General features: G+C 38.8%; 2 protein-coding genes and 1 long non-coding RNA gene across 6 annotated transcripts in view; 2 read left to right on the forward strand and 1 right to left on the reverse strand.

The window, feature by feature from the left end:
• Window positions 1-12,037, reverse strand: part of slc6a4b (solute carrier family 6 member 4b) — a 39,568-nt gene extending 27,531 nt beyond the window's left edge. Inside the window, exons 1-2 of one of the 2 annotated variants that reach the window (XM_087252827.1) lie at window positions 11,932-12,037; window positions 1,524-1,603 (exon numbers count right to left, since the gene is read on the reverse strand). The gene's annotated coding sequence lies outside the window, so the exon portion shown is untranslated. The remainder of the gene's footprint in view (window positions 1-1,523; window positions 1,604-11,931) is intronic. The other variant, XM_087252826.1, reaches the window with a different exon arrangement.
• On the forward strand, window positions 10,439-14,646 carry LOC147843928 (uncharacterized). The gene is made up of 2 exons (XR_015491115.1): window positions 10,439-11,399; window positions 13,286-14,646. It is a non-coding gene; the product is annotated as an uncharacterized LOC147843928 (long non-coding RNA).
• Window positions 14,647-14,977: 331 nt separating this feature from the next.
• Window positions 14,978-17,037, forward strand: part of sgsm1a (small G protein signaling modulator 1a) — a 766,057-nt gene continuing 763,997 nt past the window's right edge. For all 3 annotated transcript variants that reach the window (XR_015491053.1, XM_087253342.1, XM_087253341.1), the window contains exons 1-2: window positions 14,978-15,050; window positions 15,158-15,201. Coding sequence is in view for 2 of the 3 variants with exons in the window: in XM_087253342.1 (XP_087109468.1) it covers window positions 15,032-15,050; window positions 15,158-15,201 (63 nt within the window). In the remaining variant the exon portion in view is untranslated. The remainder of the gene's footprint in view (window positions 15,051-15,157; window positions 15,202-17,037) is intronic.

Below are 17,037 nucleotides of genomic sequence, written 5' to 3' on the forward strand. Positions count from 1 at the left end.
TCTGTGATTTTTAACAGTAAAAGCCTGTACAGTCTACAGTGAAAACCTGTTAAATGATTAGCAGCTGATTCCTGTACAAAATACGGAAAATAGCTGTAACAGATCTTACCTTTCGAGAAACTAATTAGTGTCTAAAATCTCACCACACTACCTCATTCACTAGTCCCTAAATTAGTCAATTAGTTTAGTCCACTAGACAGAGTGAATGTCCACAAATGGCTGAATTCAGACACTGATGAACATCTGCTGTTAACAAGCACAATCACTAAAGGAAAAATCAAGAAATAAAACTACCGACACAGCCTCACACCAAACCAACTGAATTAAAAGAAGATTAAACAACTCCATTAAATAACAGCAGCTTCAATGATTACAGTTTGACTTCAATTCTCTCATATCTGAAAGAATATTAGATAATTAACAGAGGTTTATAATTTTATTAAAAATATTTCATTTGACCACACCATCATGGAGTTCAGAGGCTGCTTTATTTGGGCTCTTGAACCTGTACTCTTCTGTCTTAATGTTTCTCTGGCTGTTATAACTGTGTTTCTGAAACTCACCAGTTATAACAAGAAAGGCAATGACAAACTATACAGTATGTACTTCATCGTAACATAAATGATTTCTAGTATTTTATAAGTTAGGCCATAGAAAATAGTTTTATTTGATATTGTTTGGGATATGTTACAGCTTCCCATGAAGGTTCAACAAACAATTATCAAGGAATTAAAAGAAATTATAATTCCATTAGTTTCATGCACAAAACCTTGAAAGCTCCAGCTGCACATTATGACACACATACATCAAGAATCAGGATATGAACCTCAACCACGGTTGCAAAAAAAAAGCTGCTTAATTCATTCATGTTGCAATGCATGCTGGGTGCCAGCAAAGTACAAAAATCCCAGCATGCATTGCAGTATGAATATATTAAGTAGCTTAAAGTTCATACAATCTCTTTCTTTTCCTTTATTTTGTTTTTGGGAGCTAATATTTCAGTAGAGTGTTTTGTATTGTTCTGGTTTGGGATTTTCCGTAAATTTAACTAATTTTTTTAACAGTGCAATAGATATTGGATAAGCCAAAATGGCCAAGCATTTAGCCTGAAATATACAAGTATATCTTAATGAGACTCCAAGTGATTTTATAAGAGAGAAGTTAAAGGCCTACTAGTCCTTGGATGTCAACAATTTTGTTCTGTGTGGTCATATGCAAAAAATAATGTTCCATGATTACCAGATTCAAAACTATGTAGTGCTAAAAACCGAGGTTCTGCCTAGACATTGGCAAAGAAAGAAGATGGAGCTATACAAGGCCTGGGTAATCATCAACAAGCAAAACAACTGCATTCTGACAGCGAACTGCACCTGTACGGCAGGGTATGTGAACTTACACTTTTACATTTCATTCTTAGCATTCAGTGTCCGCAGTTTAATTAACCATTATTAACTATTCTTGCTGAAATAATTGCTGCAATCAAAAATGAGTAATGTGTATGATTTAGCAAAACGTGAACTTACCTGATATGAAATGAGAACTGCAAAGTCAAGCATTTTTAGTTTAGGTCCTCACTCCATTCAGCTCCCTTAGCCAAAGACTTCTGCGGTTGGCATTAAAAGCAATGTGGTGTATGGTAAAAGTTAAGTTTTATATTTTTGGACTTTCTAACTAAATAAATTGTCTGTTGTGTTTGTGTGTGCATGTAAGAGTGTATAAGTGTTTCCCAGTGCTGGGTTGCAGCTAGAAGGTCATCCGCTGTCTAAAACATATGCTGGATAAGTTGGCGGTTCATTCCGCTGTGGTTACCCCTGATGAATAAAGAAACTAAGCCGAAGGAAAATGAATACATTATTTTACATTCTTTGAAAATATATATTTTTTGTGTGTGTTGAACTGAAGAAAGAAACTAAAACAGGTTTGTGACAAGTGATAGGTGAACTCCTTTAAGTTGAACTCTACTTTTGCTTCAAATAACATTCGAATGATTTTAAAATAGGATCACAGCAATTTGATTTGACACAAAGCATGTTTCATGGCCTTTACTGCTGCAACCATAATCACTGAATATTTGGCATTGCTTGCTTGTACCATACCGCAGACTAAATTTCCTTTTTCACTGACACCATGTCAAAATGTAAAGTGGCCTGAGAGAACGTTAGTATTATTTAAAATAATGAAAGTTTCAGAAGACAGCAAAAATAAAACCAAACTCACAGCTTTACAGTCCTACAGACTAATTCTAACAGAAGCTGGCTTAAAACCACTTCCTGTGCTCTTTAACAAATAAATATCTTCTCCCACCTTAGAAGTTATTTAACTGTAACTTGAACTTGTCATTGGAAGAAGACCCCATTTGTCTGCAGTCCTGTAACAAAATCCGACAATGACTTTATTTTTAGCCTTTCGCTCCTATTTACAAGTGCTACCTGTCACTGACCGGTACTGATGTCACTCCTCCTAATTACAAACCACTTAACCTATACTTTCAAAGTTTTTCACCCAATTAGTTTGCGCATGTCTTTTGGCCTAGTTGTGTGTAAACTTGAGTGGATAAATCCTTTGAGTCCTTTTTGGGTTGTGTTCAAAAAGAAACAATATCTGAAAGCTGCATTCTGCTTGAGTAATGGATTACACACTTGAAGAAGCTTTGGATAAAAAGTGTGGGCTAAAAGGCAGCTAACTACATTACACCAGGCAAATGTAATAGGAAGAAGTTATTTTGGCTCTGCACATATAAGCTTTTACACTGCAAATTACATCCCTGAGACCTAAAATAAAACCAGAAACTTTGGAACGGCCTGCCAGGTTTTCTGATTTATTCACAGTCAATATACAAGCACTTACTTATGAATTCCTGTTTAATGTATGGATTGTTTTGTGTAGAACATTTAAACAGTGATATAAAATATTTGAAATGGTCCCTGATATTGAATTTCATCTTGGCAAAAATGTGAATATTTACATATATAATAGTGCTTCCATCATCCTGTGTTAATGCACATTTTGAAATATAGCTTGAGAAACAAGTGCATACACCCAATTTTAAGTAAAATAACTTTCATTCACTTAACGTTTTTACACTCGCTTGAAGTGGTTTTGACTTTGGGCAAAAAGGGTTAATGTGAATAAAGCGAGATGAAAACACATTTACAGAATAGCTGTGATGTAGCGAATATTCAACGCAATCTCATGGCAATTCGTAACTTTTTGATTTAGTGGCTAATTAGTATGAATTCATAAGATCTAATTTGTACAATTTAGCACGATTTACTCATCACCCAATGATGGTTGGGTTTAGGGGCAGGGTTGGGTGCCACGCCTCCTTTTAAATATCTCACATTTTCATACAAATTATTTCATACAATGCAAAGGGACTTTGCAACACATTGAAATGCACAATTCCTAGTTGTGACTTGTTATTTTTTTTGCTCATTTTCAAAAGATTTGAGTAACAGTTGAACACCCAGCTGTTAGTTATATCACACTGTAAAAAATGCAATGACAAAAAGTCAAGACAACAAATATTTTGATGTTGCTTTAATTTAATATGTTAATCAGGTTTCAACTAAATGGTTTTGTTGAACTTAATATTTTTAGTCACTGTGATGTAAGTTGATTCAACTTTTTTACTGTACAGGTGGCGTTGGGGACAGGCCTGGCAGGGTTTTGGGAGGTTAGGACGATTCTAAGGGCCCTTGATGTAGTTTGAAATGACTAGAAAAGTTTATGTGATTCAACTTAAAAATTTAGGCAGCAAGAATGTTTGTTATTGCATTAATGGTTCCATAAAGAACCTATTACATTCATGAAAGTGGAAAAAGGATCTTTAAATTAAAATGTTCTTCACTCTAATAATACATGATTTCTTTAAAAACTGTTGGATAAAAGGTTCTTTGGGAATCAAAATTTTTATTAGTTTAGTTTATGTAAAACAATTGACAGGACAGGATATTGCACACTCTAAAACCCAAAAGTTAAGGTAACTTTAACTATTTGAGGAAACCGATTGCAGCAAACCATTTAAGTTCAAAAACTAATCCTAATGAGTACTGTGAACATAATCCATTTGAGTAAACGAAGCAATTTGAGCACAGTGAAACCCGAGAAATGAAGAGAATTCAAACCAACTGAGTACTGTAAAACCCAATAAGTTAAGGCAACTCAAACAATTTGAGGAATCCGATTGCTACTAACCATTTGAGTTAAACTAATTTATATGAGTATTGTGAACTAACTCCATTAGGTTGAAGTAATGAGGTATTTAATTAACTCATTACCTTCAACACTAAGTTCAAAACTCTTTTCAAATGAGTATACAGTAATTAACTTTCAGTCAATTTTGAGTTAACTACACTTTATTTCATTTGATAAAGTTGACTGTTGGGTTTTACAGTGCAGCACACTTCCCTGAAATGCGTCAAACACACACTTGAATCAATACTTGATTAATAAAAATACTACTAAATAACATGATAAACAAACAAAGTAAAAACAGTCATTAAAGCATCAAACACTATAAATTAAAGTTATCTATGCAACAATTTTAGAGCACAAGGAATAAAGGAGAGTTCATGATGTTTAGTTTTACTCCTGGTTATAGCAAATGTGTTGAGTCACCAAAGAAGGTAGGATGACACTGGAGCCTTAGGCAGGAAACAATGCAGTGGTGATAAACTGTCATTGAGTATTTTAGTGAGAGTATGTTTGGCGGTTTCCTCACACCTTTCATTCAGTGTTGGAAAAGTTGATGTCGGAATATCTATTATCTTACAGCATCACTATTGGATCTTCTCTAACTTCTCAGAGAGACTTTTGGGTAGTCCACCCAAGGCTGGACTGGCATACTCAAGAACTGGCCGTATAAAGGTCAAGTACACATGCATTAGAACATCACAAGGAAGACTGGATTTTTGGCTTCACAAAGAAAGTATATTGTGTGATGCACCTTTGAAATCATGTACTTAATGTGGGCCCATGATAGATCAGAGGATATTTGCATACCCAGCAATTTAAAGGTGGAAACTCTAACTGCCTTTTGTTATTATATATTGTGTTGTTACTTTAAAAAAATCAGGTTTTGGTTCATTTTTTTGAGAGTGTAAAACCGTTGGTGCCAATACAGAATATTTATGTTTTACAATTAGGTAAAAAAAATAAATAAGAGGCAGGAGTTTTTTTCATGATATCCCAGGAAAAAAACAGGATAACACTCAAAACTTCCAGCAAGCAGACCTAAAAACTGTTCAGATGATTAAGAATGCTGTATCAGGTTAAAAGGGCAGTGGAGTCCCGGAGCACAGTAAACCTCCTGCGATCAAGCTGAGGTGAGTTGCTGCTGTCAAAGAGACTTTATGTGTGCGGTTAAAAGAACATCAGGCTGACAGGGTCTTCCCCAACATGCCTTGTTGCTCATCAGTGAATGTCCACTCAGATCACACAAGGCGCTGCTGAACGCCAGACTGACATTTGCTCTATTGTGTGAAGACATGGCTGAAATCCAAACAATACCAGCTGTTGCTTTATGCTGCACTGTTTTATATATTAGTTCATGTTTTATGCTCTATTATTTACTGGCATGATGAGAATCGTCCTATATTTTACTAATGAAACTAATGAAATTCATTAGCATGATATTCATAACATTACCATCACAGTTTGTCTGAAACTCAAACTCTGACATAATGTGACCCAGCATCTTCAGAAAATAAACAGCACTCTATAATGTGACATAACAGCTTACAGTATATTAGAACTTTGATTTGATGCTTACTTTTTTTAGATCATTGAACCCCGTAAAATGAATGAAGTTTAGTAGTGTAGATCAAAATATTATTTATGAGAGACACTAAATTCCTTTAAAAATGATGAAGATTTAAATATTGTTTTCTAATTTTGATCTCGGCGACACTGTTGCTCAGTGGTTAGCACTGTTGCCTCACAGCAAGAAAGTCACTGGTTTGAGTCTCAGCTTTCCTCTCCCCAGACATTTCCTTCAGCTCCTCTGGGGGGGATCCAGAGGTGTTCCCAGGCCAGCCGAGAGACAAAGTCCCTCCAGCGTGTGCTGGGTCTTCCTCGAGGCCTTCTCCTGGTGGGATATGCCTGGAACACCTTCCAAGGTAGGTGTCCAGGAGGCATCCAAAACAGATGCCCAAGCCACCTCAGCTGACTTCTCTCGATGTGGAGGAGCAGCTGCTCTACTCCGAGCTCCTCCCAGGCATCAGAGCACCTCACCCTATCCATAAGGGTGCGCCCTGCCACCCTGCGAAGGAAACTCATCCTGGCCACTTGTATCCGAGATCTTGTCCGTTCAGTCATGACCCAAACTCATGACCATAGGTGAACTTAGGAACGTAGATTGACCAATGAATTGAAGCTTTGCCTTTCGGCTCAGCTCCTTCTTTATCACAACGGACTGGCACATCGACTGCATTACTGCTGCCACTGCACCAATCTGCCTGTCAATCTCATGTTCCGTCCTTCCCTCACTTGTGAACAAAACCCCAAGATACTTGAACTCCTCCACCTGGGGTAAGGAATTTCCTCAAATCTGGAGATGGCAAACCACCTTTTTCCAGTGGAGCACCATGGCCTCGGACTTAGAGGTGCTGATTCTCATCCAAATCGCGTCCCACTTGGCAGCAAACTACCCCAGTGCATGCTGAAGGTCCATGTCTGATGAAGCCAGCAGAGCAACATCATCTGCCTATAACTGGTCCATCCCCGTACCCGGACCCCCTCTGCCCCAGGGCTGTGCACAGAAATTCATACAGCAATTCAACAGAATTGGTGACAAAGGGCAGCCCTGCCAAAATCCAACATGCACTGGAAACATGTCTTACTTATTGCCTGCAATGTGAACCAAACTCTTACTCAGTTTATACAGGAAACAGACAGCCCTTAACAAAGCGCTTCTGACCCCATACTCCTAGAGCATCCTCCACAGAATGCCATGAGGGACAAGTTCGAATGCCTTTACAAATGTAGACTGGTTCTCCCATGAACCCTCGAGCACGCTAGCGAGGGTATAGAGCTGGTCCAGTGCACCACAGCATGGACGAAAACCTCATTGTTATTTCTGGATCCTAGATTCCACCATCAGCCGGATCCTCCTCCTGTCATAGACTTTCCCATAGAGGCTAAGGAGTGTGATCCCCCGATAGTTGGAGCACACCTTTCTGTCCCCTTTCTTAAAAATGGGAACCACCATCCCACTTGCCCAGTTTAGAGACACTGTCATCAACCTTCATGCAATATTGTAGAGACGTGTCAGCCAAGGCAGCCCCACAACATCCAGAGACCTGAGATACACAGGGTGTATCTACCCCTGTAGCTTTGCCACTGCAGAGCTTGCAAGCTACCTCTGTGACCTCAGCTTGGGTGATGGGTGAGTCCACCCCTGCATCGCCAGTCTCTGCTACCTCAATGAAAGACATGTCAGTGGGGTTGAGGAGATCCTCAAAGTATTCCTTCCACTGTCCGACAACATCCCCAGTCGAGGTCATTAGCTCCCCACTTTCGCTGTAAACAGTATCAGTGTGGAACTGCTTTCCCTTCCTAAGGGCACCGGACGATTTGCCAGAATCTCTTTGGATGCGACCCGTAGTCTTCCTCCAAGGTCTCTCCGAACTCTTCCCACTCCGAGTTTTTACTTCTGCAACCACCTTTGCTGCAGAATGCTTGGCCTGTTGATACCCATCAAGGCCATTAGCCTGAATACTATAGACTGAATACTAATACATTTTATGGATTAAATGTTAAAACGGCCTGCCATTGTAAAGAATTGCTGACTGGATCTAATTTTAAGGCCGCCAGTTTCACTAATGACAAGCATTTCTGAATTCGACATAGGCTGCAGCCTTTTAAGAAAAATATATTGAGTTTTACAGTTTGTCATTTTGCTGCTGGAGAGGACATTCGCCACATAAGACATATGCGATAGTAATTGGCGGTTCACTTTGTTGTGGCGATCGCTGATTAATCAGGGATTATAAGTCAAAGGATATAGTGAGTGAATGGGAGTTTTCTTATTGTATGTTAGATAAAACTTTTGGCCTGGTGATTTCGCTCTTCCGCTCCACAAGTCATGCGCACCATGGATTTGCGTGGTTTTGATTGGTTTGGCCTCCTGTCCACCTAAATCCCCTGTATCTCTTCTCACCAGCTCAATCTGCATGACAGTTTTCTCCTTTAGGTCTGCCCTCACCTGTCCGATCATCATCACTGTGTCCAGCAACCTTTCTGACGGATCAGCCTGTGGACAGACAGCAGCGTGATCCCCCCTGCTCTTTCTGCAAAGTGTTAGTATTGTGTTTTCACGAGGAGCACTGCGAATTTTATGTTATTTGATATACTGTATTTTCACCATATAAGGGACTGTACTTTATCCTTATTCTAAAATAACTACATTTTGAAATTACTATGCCGTATAAAAAAATCTGTAATTTATATATGTATATTAGACAGAGAGAGAGAGATAGAGGGAGAGAGGCATACACATTCTCTATTACGCCTGTTTTTCTATTGGTGTTTTAAGGTCTCCATCTAGTGGACATTGCCATGTGTTGCAAAAGTTATTTGTGAAACAAAAAATTTAACTGTCTGTGCTAATAAATCTATAAATACTCCCCCTAAAAATTTTAGTCGATACTGCATTACATGTGTTCTTTAGATAAATACGATTGATGTAGTCATAAACCTCCAGTCTGCAGTGTTTATGTACTTCTGTGTGATTTCCAGGTTTCATCTCTCTTGCTGTGAACAGCTGTGCAGCTTAATTGACTTGCTATTTTTTTCATTGCCAGATGCTCAGTGTTATTTAGAATATTGGCTCTATATGTTAAACCTTGGGGGGTGATTTTCTTTGATATGTGTAGTATGTCTAGTTAAAGATTGTCACAAAACAAAACAGGAAAAAAAGAACTTTAGAAAATTCTAACATTATTTTATTTACCAGCTGCATTGCCATTGATCAGTCACTTTGATGTGTTGTTTCCTGCTGTCTATCCAAATCTTTTCTAAATTTTAAACTGCAAAACATATCAGAGAAACAAACTAGGGAAACAAACTCCCCAAATTTCCAAAAAGTGTAATATTTTTATGAGCAGTTCTTCTCCGTTCAAAAAATGACTTTTGCTGCCTGTTACAGTTACTTATTTAATTTGAGTTGAACCAACACAATTCCTAGGGTTTGGGGGGGATTGACCCGCCTAATTAATGCTTGATCCCACCTGAAGGACATCAAAACAAGATCAATGGGGGGGGGGGGGGGGGGGGGGGGGATCTCTGATCTATATCTTAAATATTAATAATTAAAAATGTAAAATATAAGTATACATTTGATCCCCCTATAATGGTTTATACCATCCCACATAGGGAAAATTTTCTGGCCCACACAATCAACTTTAGCTTGGCCCACATGTCGCAGTGAATTACGCTACATGACTGGACCAAGTCTGGCTTCAAGACAAGGGCCAAACATGGACCATATCTGGGCCAAGTATCAGCCAAATTAATAACTGATAATAGAACTGGGCCAGATTTGTTGTTGTGTCAAGTTTGCAATGTAAATGATAAACCCATTGCGCTGTATGTGTGCTATGGGCGTGCTTTTTTTTTCGTAATGACCTGGTTGGTAGAATTTTTTTCTTTATTCTAAAATTATTTAAATGTATTTTAAATTTGGGTGAAGATAGGCCAAACAGACATGGCCCACAATTTTTATCATTTGGGCCAGATACTAATTTTAACATCTGGACCAAGTAGTGTGTGCCAAACCCTGGCCATGTTTGGCCCACATACTGTATGCCAGTGCCGGATGAATGCCTGCTGTGCCAGCTTTATGCCAAATCTGGGTCAGAATTCTTTGCCTGATTGTGAATGCATAATGCGCCAGTCAATGCTAGAAAAAATATCATTCAACAGTCTGAAACTGGCAGTTCTAGAGCACCGATAGACATCTTATGTGTTCACAAAACATGTTTCTTGTAAAATAGGTGTTTTTATCTGATTGTAACCTAAAAAAATGACACAAAATTTGTATAGTTTGACCTATAGTAACCTTTAAAATAGTCACTTAATAACCTTCAAAACACTGAAAACGTATACATTTTATTAACAAATTTGATGTAATTTAAATACATTCATACATTTAATTCCCCCTGCAAACCTTTTGGAAGCATTAAAAGTGTCCAAGAAGATGTCCAAAATTTTTACACGCAATGACCCAGAGACTTTTAATAGACTGCATGTCACTGATGAGAAAATGAAGGATGATGACTGTATGATGACTGAAATCACTAAACAGCCTCAAACATTTTCTAAATGGAACAAATGAAGAATGGAAGGAAGGATCAAATAAAAAAAAGGATTCAAGGAAGGACTGAACTAGCTAAGGAAGGATTGAAAGAATGAACGAATAAATGAATGAACAAAGGACCTAATGAAGGAAGGAACAAAATTTGAATGAAAGAATAAATGAATGAGCAAACGAATGAAGGGAGGAATGAAGGAAGGACCAAATAAATGAAGGAAGGATTCGTTGAAGGACTGAACAAACTACTGTAAGGAAGGAACAATCGAATGAATGAACAAAAGTCCTAATGAAGGAAATAACAAAAATCTGAAAGAACGAATGAATAAATGAGTGAACTAATGAAGGGAGGAATGAAGAAAGGAACAAATAAAGGAAGGAAGGAACAAATGAATATAGGAATAAAAGAAGATGCACTACAGAATGTTACGTTGACACATCCCTGCACAAACTGCATGTAACCACATGTACTTTTCAAAGTGTAATACTCAATACTCTTGAGCACTTTTAAAAGCTCTACTTTTTACTCATATGTTGAGTAATATTTACAACAGATACTTTTACTACTACTACTACTACATTTCTGGTCAAGTAATGCTACTTTTACTTGATTTTTCAGTACTCTTTCAACCACTGATCATCACAGAAAACATGTATGCATATTCATCTTAAAACGGTTTCCAGTTCAGTCCATGTTATGCAATGGAGCAAAGTTTGTGTTGGGGTTTCCCTCAAACAGCCCACACAATCAGCATAAGTGCGGTCACACACTAGAGCCTTGAATTAATTAATTACGTATGACTCAGTCTTTCAATGATGACCAATAGCAAGCCTGTTGGTATCAAGTGGCTGCTTTTTTCTACAACAGGCAAGGCTGTTACCAAGGCAAGGCCCAGAATATACATATTCAGATTCTGCGTGCTCATTTCTGATTCAGTGCCTTCTTCTAACTAACCATTTTCAGTAAGAAGAGTCATTCAGCATGATTTTTGCTGCCAAAACTCTGATCAAAATTACCATAAACACTTACAATATTGAATATTCTGTATTCGTTCAATCATTTTCTTTTCCGCTTAGTCTCTTTATGGTAATCAGGGGTCGCCACAGCGGAATGAACCACCAAATTATCAAGCACATGTTTTACACAGCAGATGCCCTTCCAGCCACAACCCAAGGGAAACGCCAATAGACTCTTACATTCTCACACATACACTACGGCCAATGTAGCTTATTTAATTTACTTATACGGCAGATTTTTGGACTGTGGGGGAAACCGGAGCACCCGGAGGAAGAGCACCCACGCGAACACAGGGAGAATGTGCAAACTTCACATCTTATTGCTGTGAGGCGATCGTGCTACCCACTGCCCCACCATGATCCCATATTCTGTATTTTCAACTCTAAATATGGTTCTGTTTTTTATTACTTAATAAAACATGGAGCATTTGGTAACCAATGTAGTATTAACAGAGAATGAATTTGAGAATCGCAATCTTTAATGTAAGCTTTGCTTTAACTTTTTACCTCAGTTCATAATATTTTAAATCATCATTTTTTCCTTCTTTCTTATTTTTACATTGCACCATGACTTAGTTGTCTAGATGAAATGTAACTCTTACCTCAACAATTTGGTGGCATTTTCCCAAGAGATGTGGTGAAAAGATCACAGAGTTTCCCCAGACTTTACTCAATTAGGTCTGTTAATGGGGCCCGACTGTGTTGCTTAGCAACATGTGTAGCTGCTAAGGGTTTGGTGCTGTAAGATTGTTACAAATTTTTCTTTGACCTGTTCCTGCAGCTAGACTATTTCAAAGTGAGAACATTGTCCAGCAAAAGGGGTAAATTGACTGTCTTATGAACGAACACTGAGGAGCAAGATGTGCTTTCAATCAGGATTTAAAATCAGTGAGTTGCTGCAGAGGGCTACACGGTGGCTCAGTGGTTAGCACTGTCACCTCACAGCAAAAACATTGCTGGTTCGAGTCTCAGCTGAGTTAGTTAGCATTTCTGTGTGGAGTTTGCATGTTCTTCCTGTGTTGATGTGGGTTTCCTCTGGGTGCTCCTTTTTCCCCACATTCCAAAGACATGCATAGGTGAATTAAATAAAATAAATTGGCTGTAGTGCAGGTGTGTGAATGAGTTTGTGGGTGTTTTCCAGTACTAGGTTCAGCTGGTCGGGCATCCAATGTGTAAAACATATGCTGGATAAGTTGGCAGTTCATTCTGCTGTGGTGATCCCTGATAATATAAGGGACTAAGCCAAAAGTGAATGAATGAATGAGTTGCTGAAGTCTTTTATTGGAAAATGTTGACATATTTCCATCTGAAATGGAATTTTGAGTAGGGATGGGATCCAAAAAAAATTGAGATGGGATCTTAGAGATGAGGTTTATTTTTGTGCTCCTCTTCTAATCTTTCAACGGCAAACTAATGTGGCGGTGTGGCTTAGGATATTAAGACCAAGCCGTCAGACTGACATCATCAGAGAAGCACTGCCATTCCGGAGTGGTATCAGATAACTAGATTTTGATTAAAGATTACCTAAAACATACAGTTTTTTTCAGTTGATTAGTTTGTATGGATTAATTGTTCACCTCAAGATTCTATCTGCACTTGCAAAAAAAAAAAAAAAGCTAATTTTACACGGTGGCTCAGTGGTTAGCACTGTCGCCTCACAGCAAGAAGGTTGCTGATTTGAGTCCAGGCTGGGTCAGTTAGCATTTCTGTGTGGAGTTTGCGTGTTCTCTCTATGTTGGCATGGGTTTCTTCTGGTCCAGTTTCCCCCACAGTCCAAAGTTATGCATTATAGGTGAATTGAATAAATTAAATTGGGCATAGTGTATGTGTGTGTGTGAGAATGAGAGTGTGTATGGGTGTTTCCCAGTACTGGGTTGCAGCTGGAAAGGCATCCGCTGCATAAAAAAAACATGCTGGAAAAGCTGTTGGTTCATTTCGCTGTGGTGACCTCTGTAGAGACTAAGCCTAAGTAAAATGAATGAATGATTTCATGTGAACTTTAAATTGCAAACAATTCATTTATTTTTTCTGATTTAAATTGTGCTGTAGAAAACAAATTTCGTCTCAAATACCCTTCCATATTAATTGCTTAAATTAGATTCTGTAGCTTAAAAAACAACAACAAAAACCTGACAGCAGGAGGTGCACCATAGGGTGCAATCAGCTAGTCATGTGACCTATTCGTCAAGGCTGTTTAACATTTTCCATGATCAATATTTGTTTGGTTAACGTAAATTAACACTTCATGAGATCCTGTTAAGCAGGCAGAAAGGTTAAATTCAAAACTATCCATGTATTTTCAACAAAGCCTATAAAGAATTTTGTATTATGAGAGAAAATGTGGGGCGACACAGTGACACTGTCCCCTCACAGCAAGAAGGTTGCTGGTTTGAATCGCGGCTTTGGGCCAGTTGGCATTTCTGTGTGGAGTTAGCATGTTGTTCTCCCTGCGTTTGGATGGGCTTCCTCCAGGTGCTCTGGTTTCCCCCACCACAGTCCAAACACATCCGGTATAGGTGAATTGAATAAAATAAATTGCCTGTATTGTATGAGTGTGTATGGATGCTTCCCAGTACTGGGTTGCAGCTGAAAGGGCATCCGCTGTGTAAAACCTATGCTGGATAAGTTCATTCTGCTGTGGCAACCCCTGATGAATTAAGGAACTAAGCCAAAGGAAAATGAATGAATTAATTAATGAATGAAGAGAAAATGTATATCGGTAGGTCTGTTTCCCTAGCCTAGACAAATATAGTCGATATGTTACTGGCGTAAAGCAGAATTCATTTAATGACAGCTTGTTCCACATACAGGACTGGGCTTGAGCAATAAATTATGCTCTTTAATATGAGAGCGGCGACGCAGTGGAGCAGTAGGTAGTGCTGTCGCCTCACAGCAAGAAGGTCGCTGAGTCGCTGGTTCGATCCTCGGCTCAGTTGGCGTTTCTGTGTGGAGTTTGCATGTTTCCTTCGGGTGCTCCGGTTTCCCCCACAGTCCAAAGACATGCAGTACAGGTGAATTGGGTAAGCTAAATTGTCCGTAGTGTGTGTGAATGTTTCCCAGAAATTGCGGCTGGAAGGGTATCCGCTGCGTAAAAATGTGCTGGATAAGTTGGTGGTTCATTCCACCGTGGCGACCCCGGATTAATAAAGGGACTAAGCCGACAAGAAAATGAATAAATGAATAATATGAGAGCTTGAATGTAAATAAATCAATAAATAGGTGTAAATGAGAATAACTGAAAATATCTAACGTTATAGCTTAGGTTTTACCTACGAGAAACCAAAACACTTGCGGCTGCCCTAACGGCATTTCTTTTTTTTTTTTTTTTTTTTAAAATACAACAACAAAGATAGTACCTAAACTAAAACAGTAATAAAATACAGGAGAAAGAAAAAATATGTATACACACACATTATTTATATATATAAATATATAAATATATATATATATATATATATATATATATATATATATATATATATATATATATATATATATAAAATAAAAGATCATTTTCTTACGGCAAACTCACTCGAGGAATATTATAACTACATGATACTACTACTGTAGTTCGTCACTACGGCGGGTCACGTGATCTCTCAGTGGCGCCTGCTGCCTGTCAGAGAGAGAGCCGCTGAGGCTTCATCTAGTCGAGTGCTGGTCGTCTGTGGAGTGGAGAGAGCGAGCCGCACAATAACAATCATGGCAAACACAACAGCAGGTGAGGCAAAACACGGCTTTTGTTTTACCATAATATACGCACGTTTAACTTATTGATTTATCCCAGTTTAATAAATTCTTATTTTCTGTATGTTATTTCTTTCCCAGAAGCCGAAACCCGTCAGAGACTCCTGCGAAACGTGAAGAAGGAGGTAAGTGAGAGTAAAACAAATAAAGCCAAGTGAACATAAGGCTGTACCGCCCTTTAAAATGTGACTCATGTTTCACAGATGTCTACAAAATCTGTTGTGTAAGTTAAACAAACATTGTAGTCAACCATATACGCGAAAGAGAGCGACCAAAAGCGTATTAAATTGTGTTTAATTGTTTGTAAAATGGCTGTGTGGTCGTAAAATCATAGGCAGCTTAGAAAAGCGGCGATTCTAGTCTATGGTGACGAATATTATACATTATTTATTAGTTTTTTACATATCTGTTCTGAATATGCTAACGTTACATCTGTTTATCTTTTAACGTTACTCCATCAAGCACCTGTCAGGCTTAATACCAGCGTTTATCACTGTATTTATTTCCTTACAAAGCTAAATAATGTTGGTACAATAATGAATAGTATGTCTTATAGAGGTAATCATTTAAAGATGTTGTTACTGCCATAGATTTAGCACGTTTTTCTTATTTAATTTATTACATCTTATATTAAAAGATGCAGTCAATACAGACATGTTCAGATGTACTACATGTGTCTTCCACGTCAGTTAACACTTTCAATGTGAAAAAAACTGTCCATCTCACTTGTTCAGTCTGCAGTATGCCACGATGGCTGTTTTTTTTTTTTTAATATATAGATTTGCTTCTTTTGGATATGTAAAAAAAGATGTTCGTTAGGCTCACTACATCTTTTTATTTGTGCTATTGATTTAAAGAGCCCATATTATACATGAAATAGGGTCATATCCTGGTTGTAAGGGTCTCCAACAACAGTCTAATATGCATGCAAGGTCAAAAAACACTTTCATGGTCTTATAATCTGCATTTATTTTTACCTAATTATCCCAGCGACTCCTGTATGAATCGTCCAGTGATTCATTTGTTCCCAAACCCCTCCTTAGCGCGGAGCTAATCTGCGCTGATTGGACCGATGACAGTCTGTCGCGATTGGTCGACTGCCTTCAGTCAGAGAGGGAAATGGCCAATAGCTAATCAGCAATTTAAAAAGTAATCACAGTTCATACACGCTCGATAGTATAGACGTGGATTTTAGCTGCCACACTATGGCGAGTGGATAGTGCCACGGATAACCGAACGAAGGAGACAGTCGTGTACTCGCCATACCACACACACACAAAAACACACACACACCTCCGGATGACAACGCTCCCGCTTCCGCCCGCACCCGCCAGGTTTTAGCCTGAGAACCCGCTCCGTTTTCTGCCCGCCGCGCCCGGTCCCGCTAGAGCGGAGAACACAACCAAAAATCACCCAGTATACAGTCCAGACAGCCAAGCTGTCGTTCGTTCGTTCGCTCTCTCTCTCTCTCTCTCTCTCTCTCTCTCTCTCTCTCTCTCTCTCTCTCTCTCTCTCTCTCTCTCTCTCTCTCTCTCTCTCTCTCTCTCTCTCTCTCTCTCTCATACGCGCGCGTGCGCACTAACACACACACAAGCACCACGCAGACTCTCTCTTTCTAATTCGCATAGCAATATCCGTGATATTGCTAGACAGCCCGCTCCCGTCCCAAATTAAACCCGTTACCGACCGCTCCCGCGATTTATTCGGAAATTTATTCCCGCAGCTGTCCCCGCGCCAGATTTCTGCGGCGCGGGAATAAATTTCCGAATAAATCGCGGGAGCAGAACTCTAGCACGGAGCTCCATAAACAAACAGCACGCGTCGCGTTTTTAACGTGACTTTGCACGCGATAAGATCAAATATCCAGTTAACCTGATACAGTACACGCGGTTACAAGTAACAAATCACAACTAAATACATTTGCAAGCAAGAGTAAACGAGGCAACAACTTTAACCGCACG

This window comes from Danio rerio, chromosome 5 (genome assembly GCF_052040795.2).
Source record: "Danio rerio strain M-AB ecotype USA chromosome 5, GRCz13ab, whole genome shotgun sequence".
In the NCBI taxonomy this organism is placed as follows: domain Eukaryota; kingdom Metazoa; phylum Chordata; class Actinopteri; order Cypriniformes; family Danionidae; genus Danio; species Danio rerio.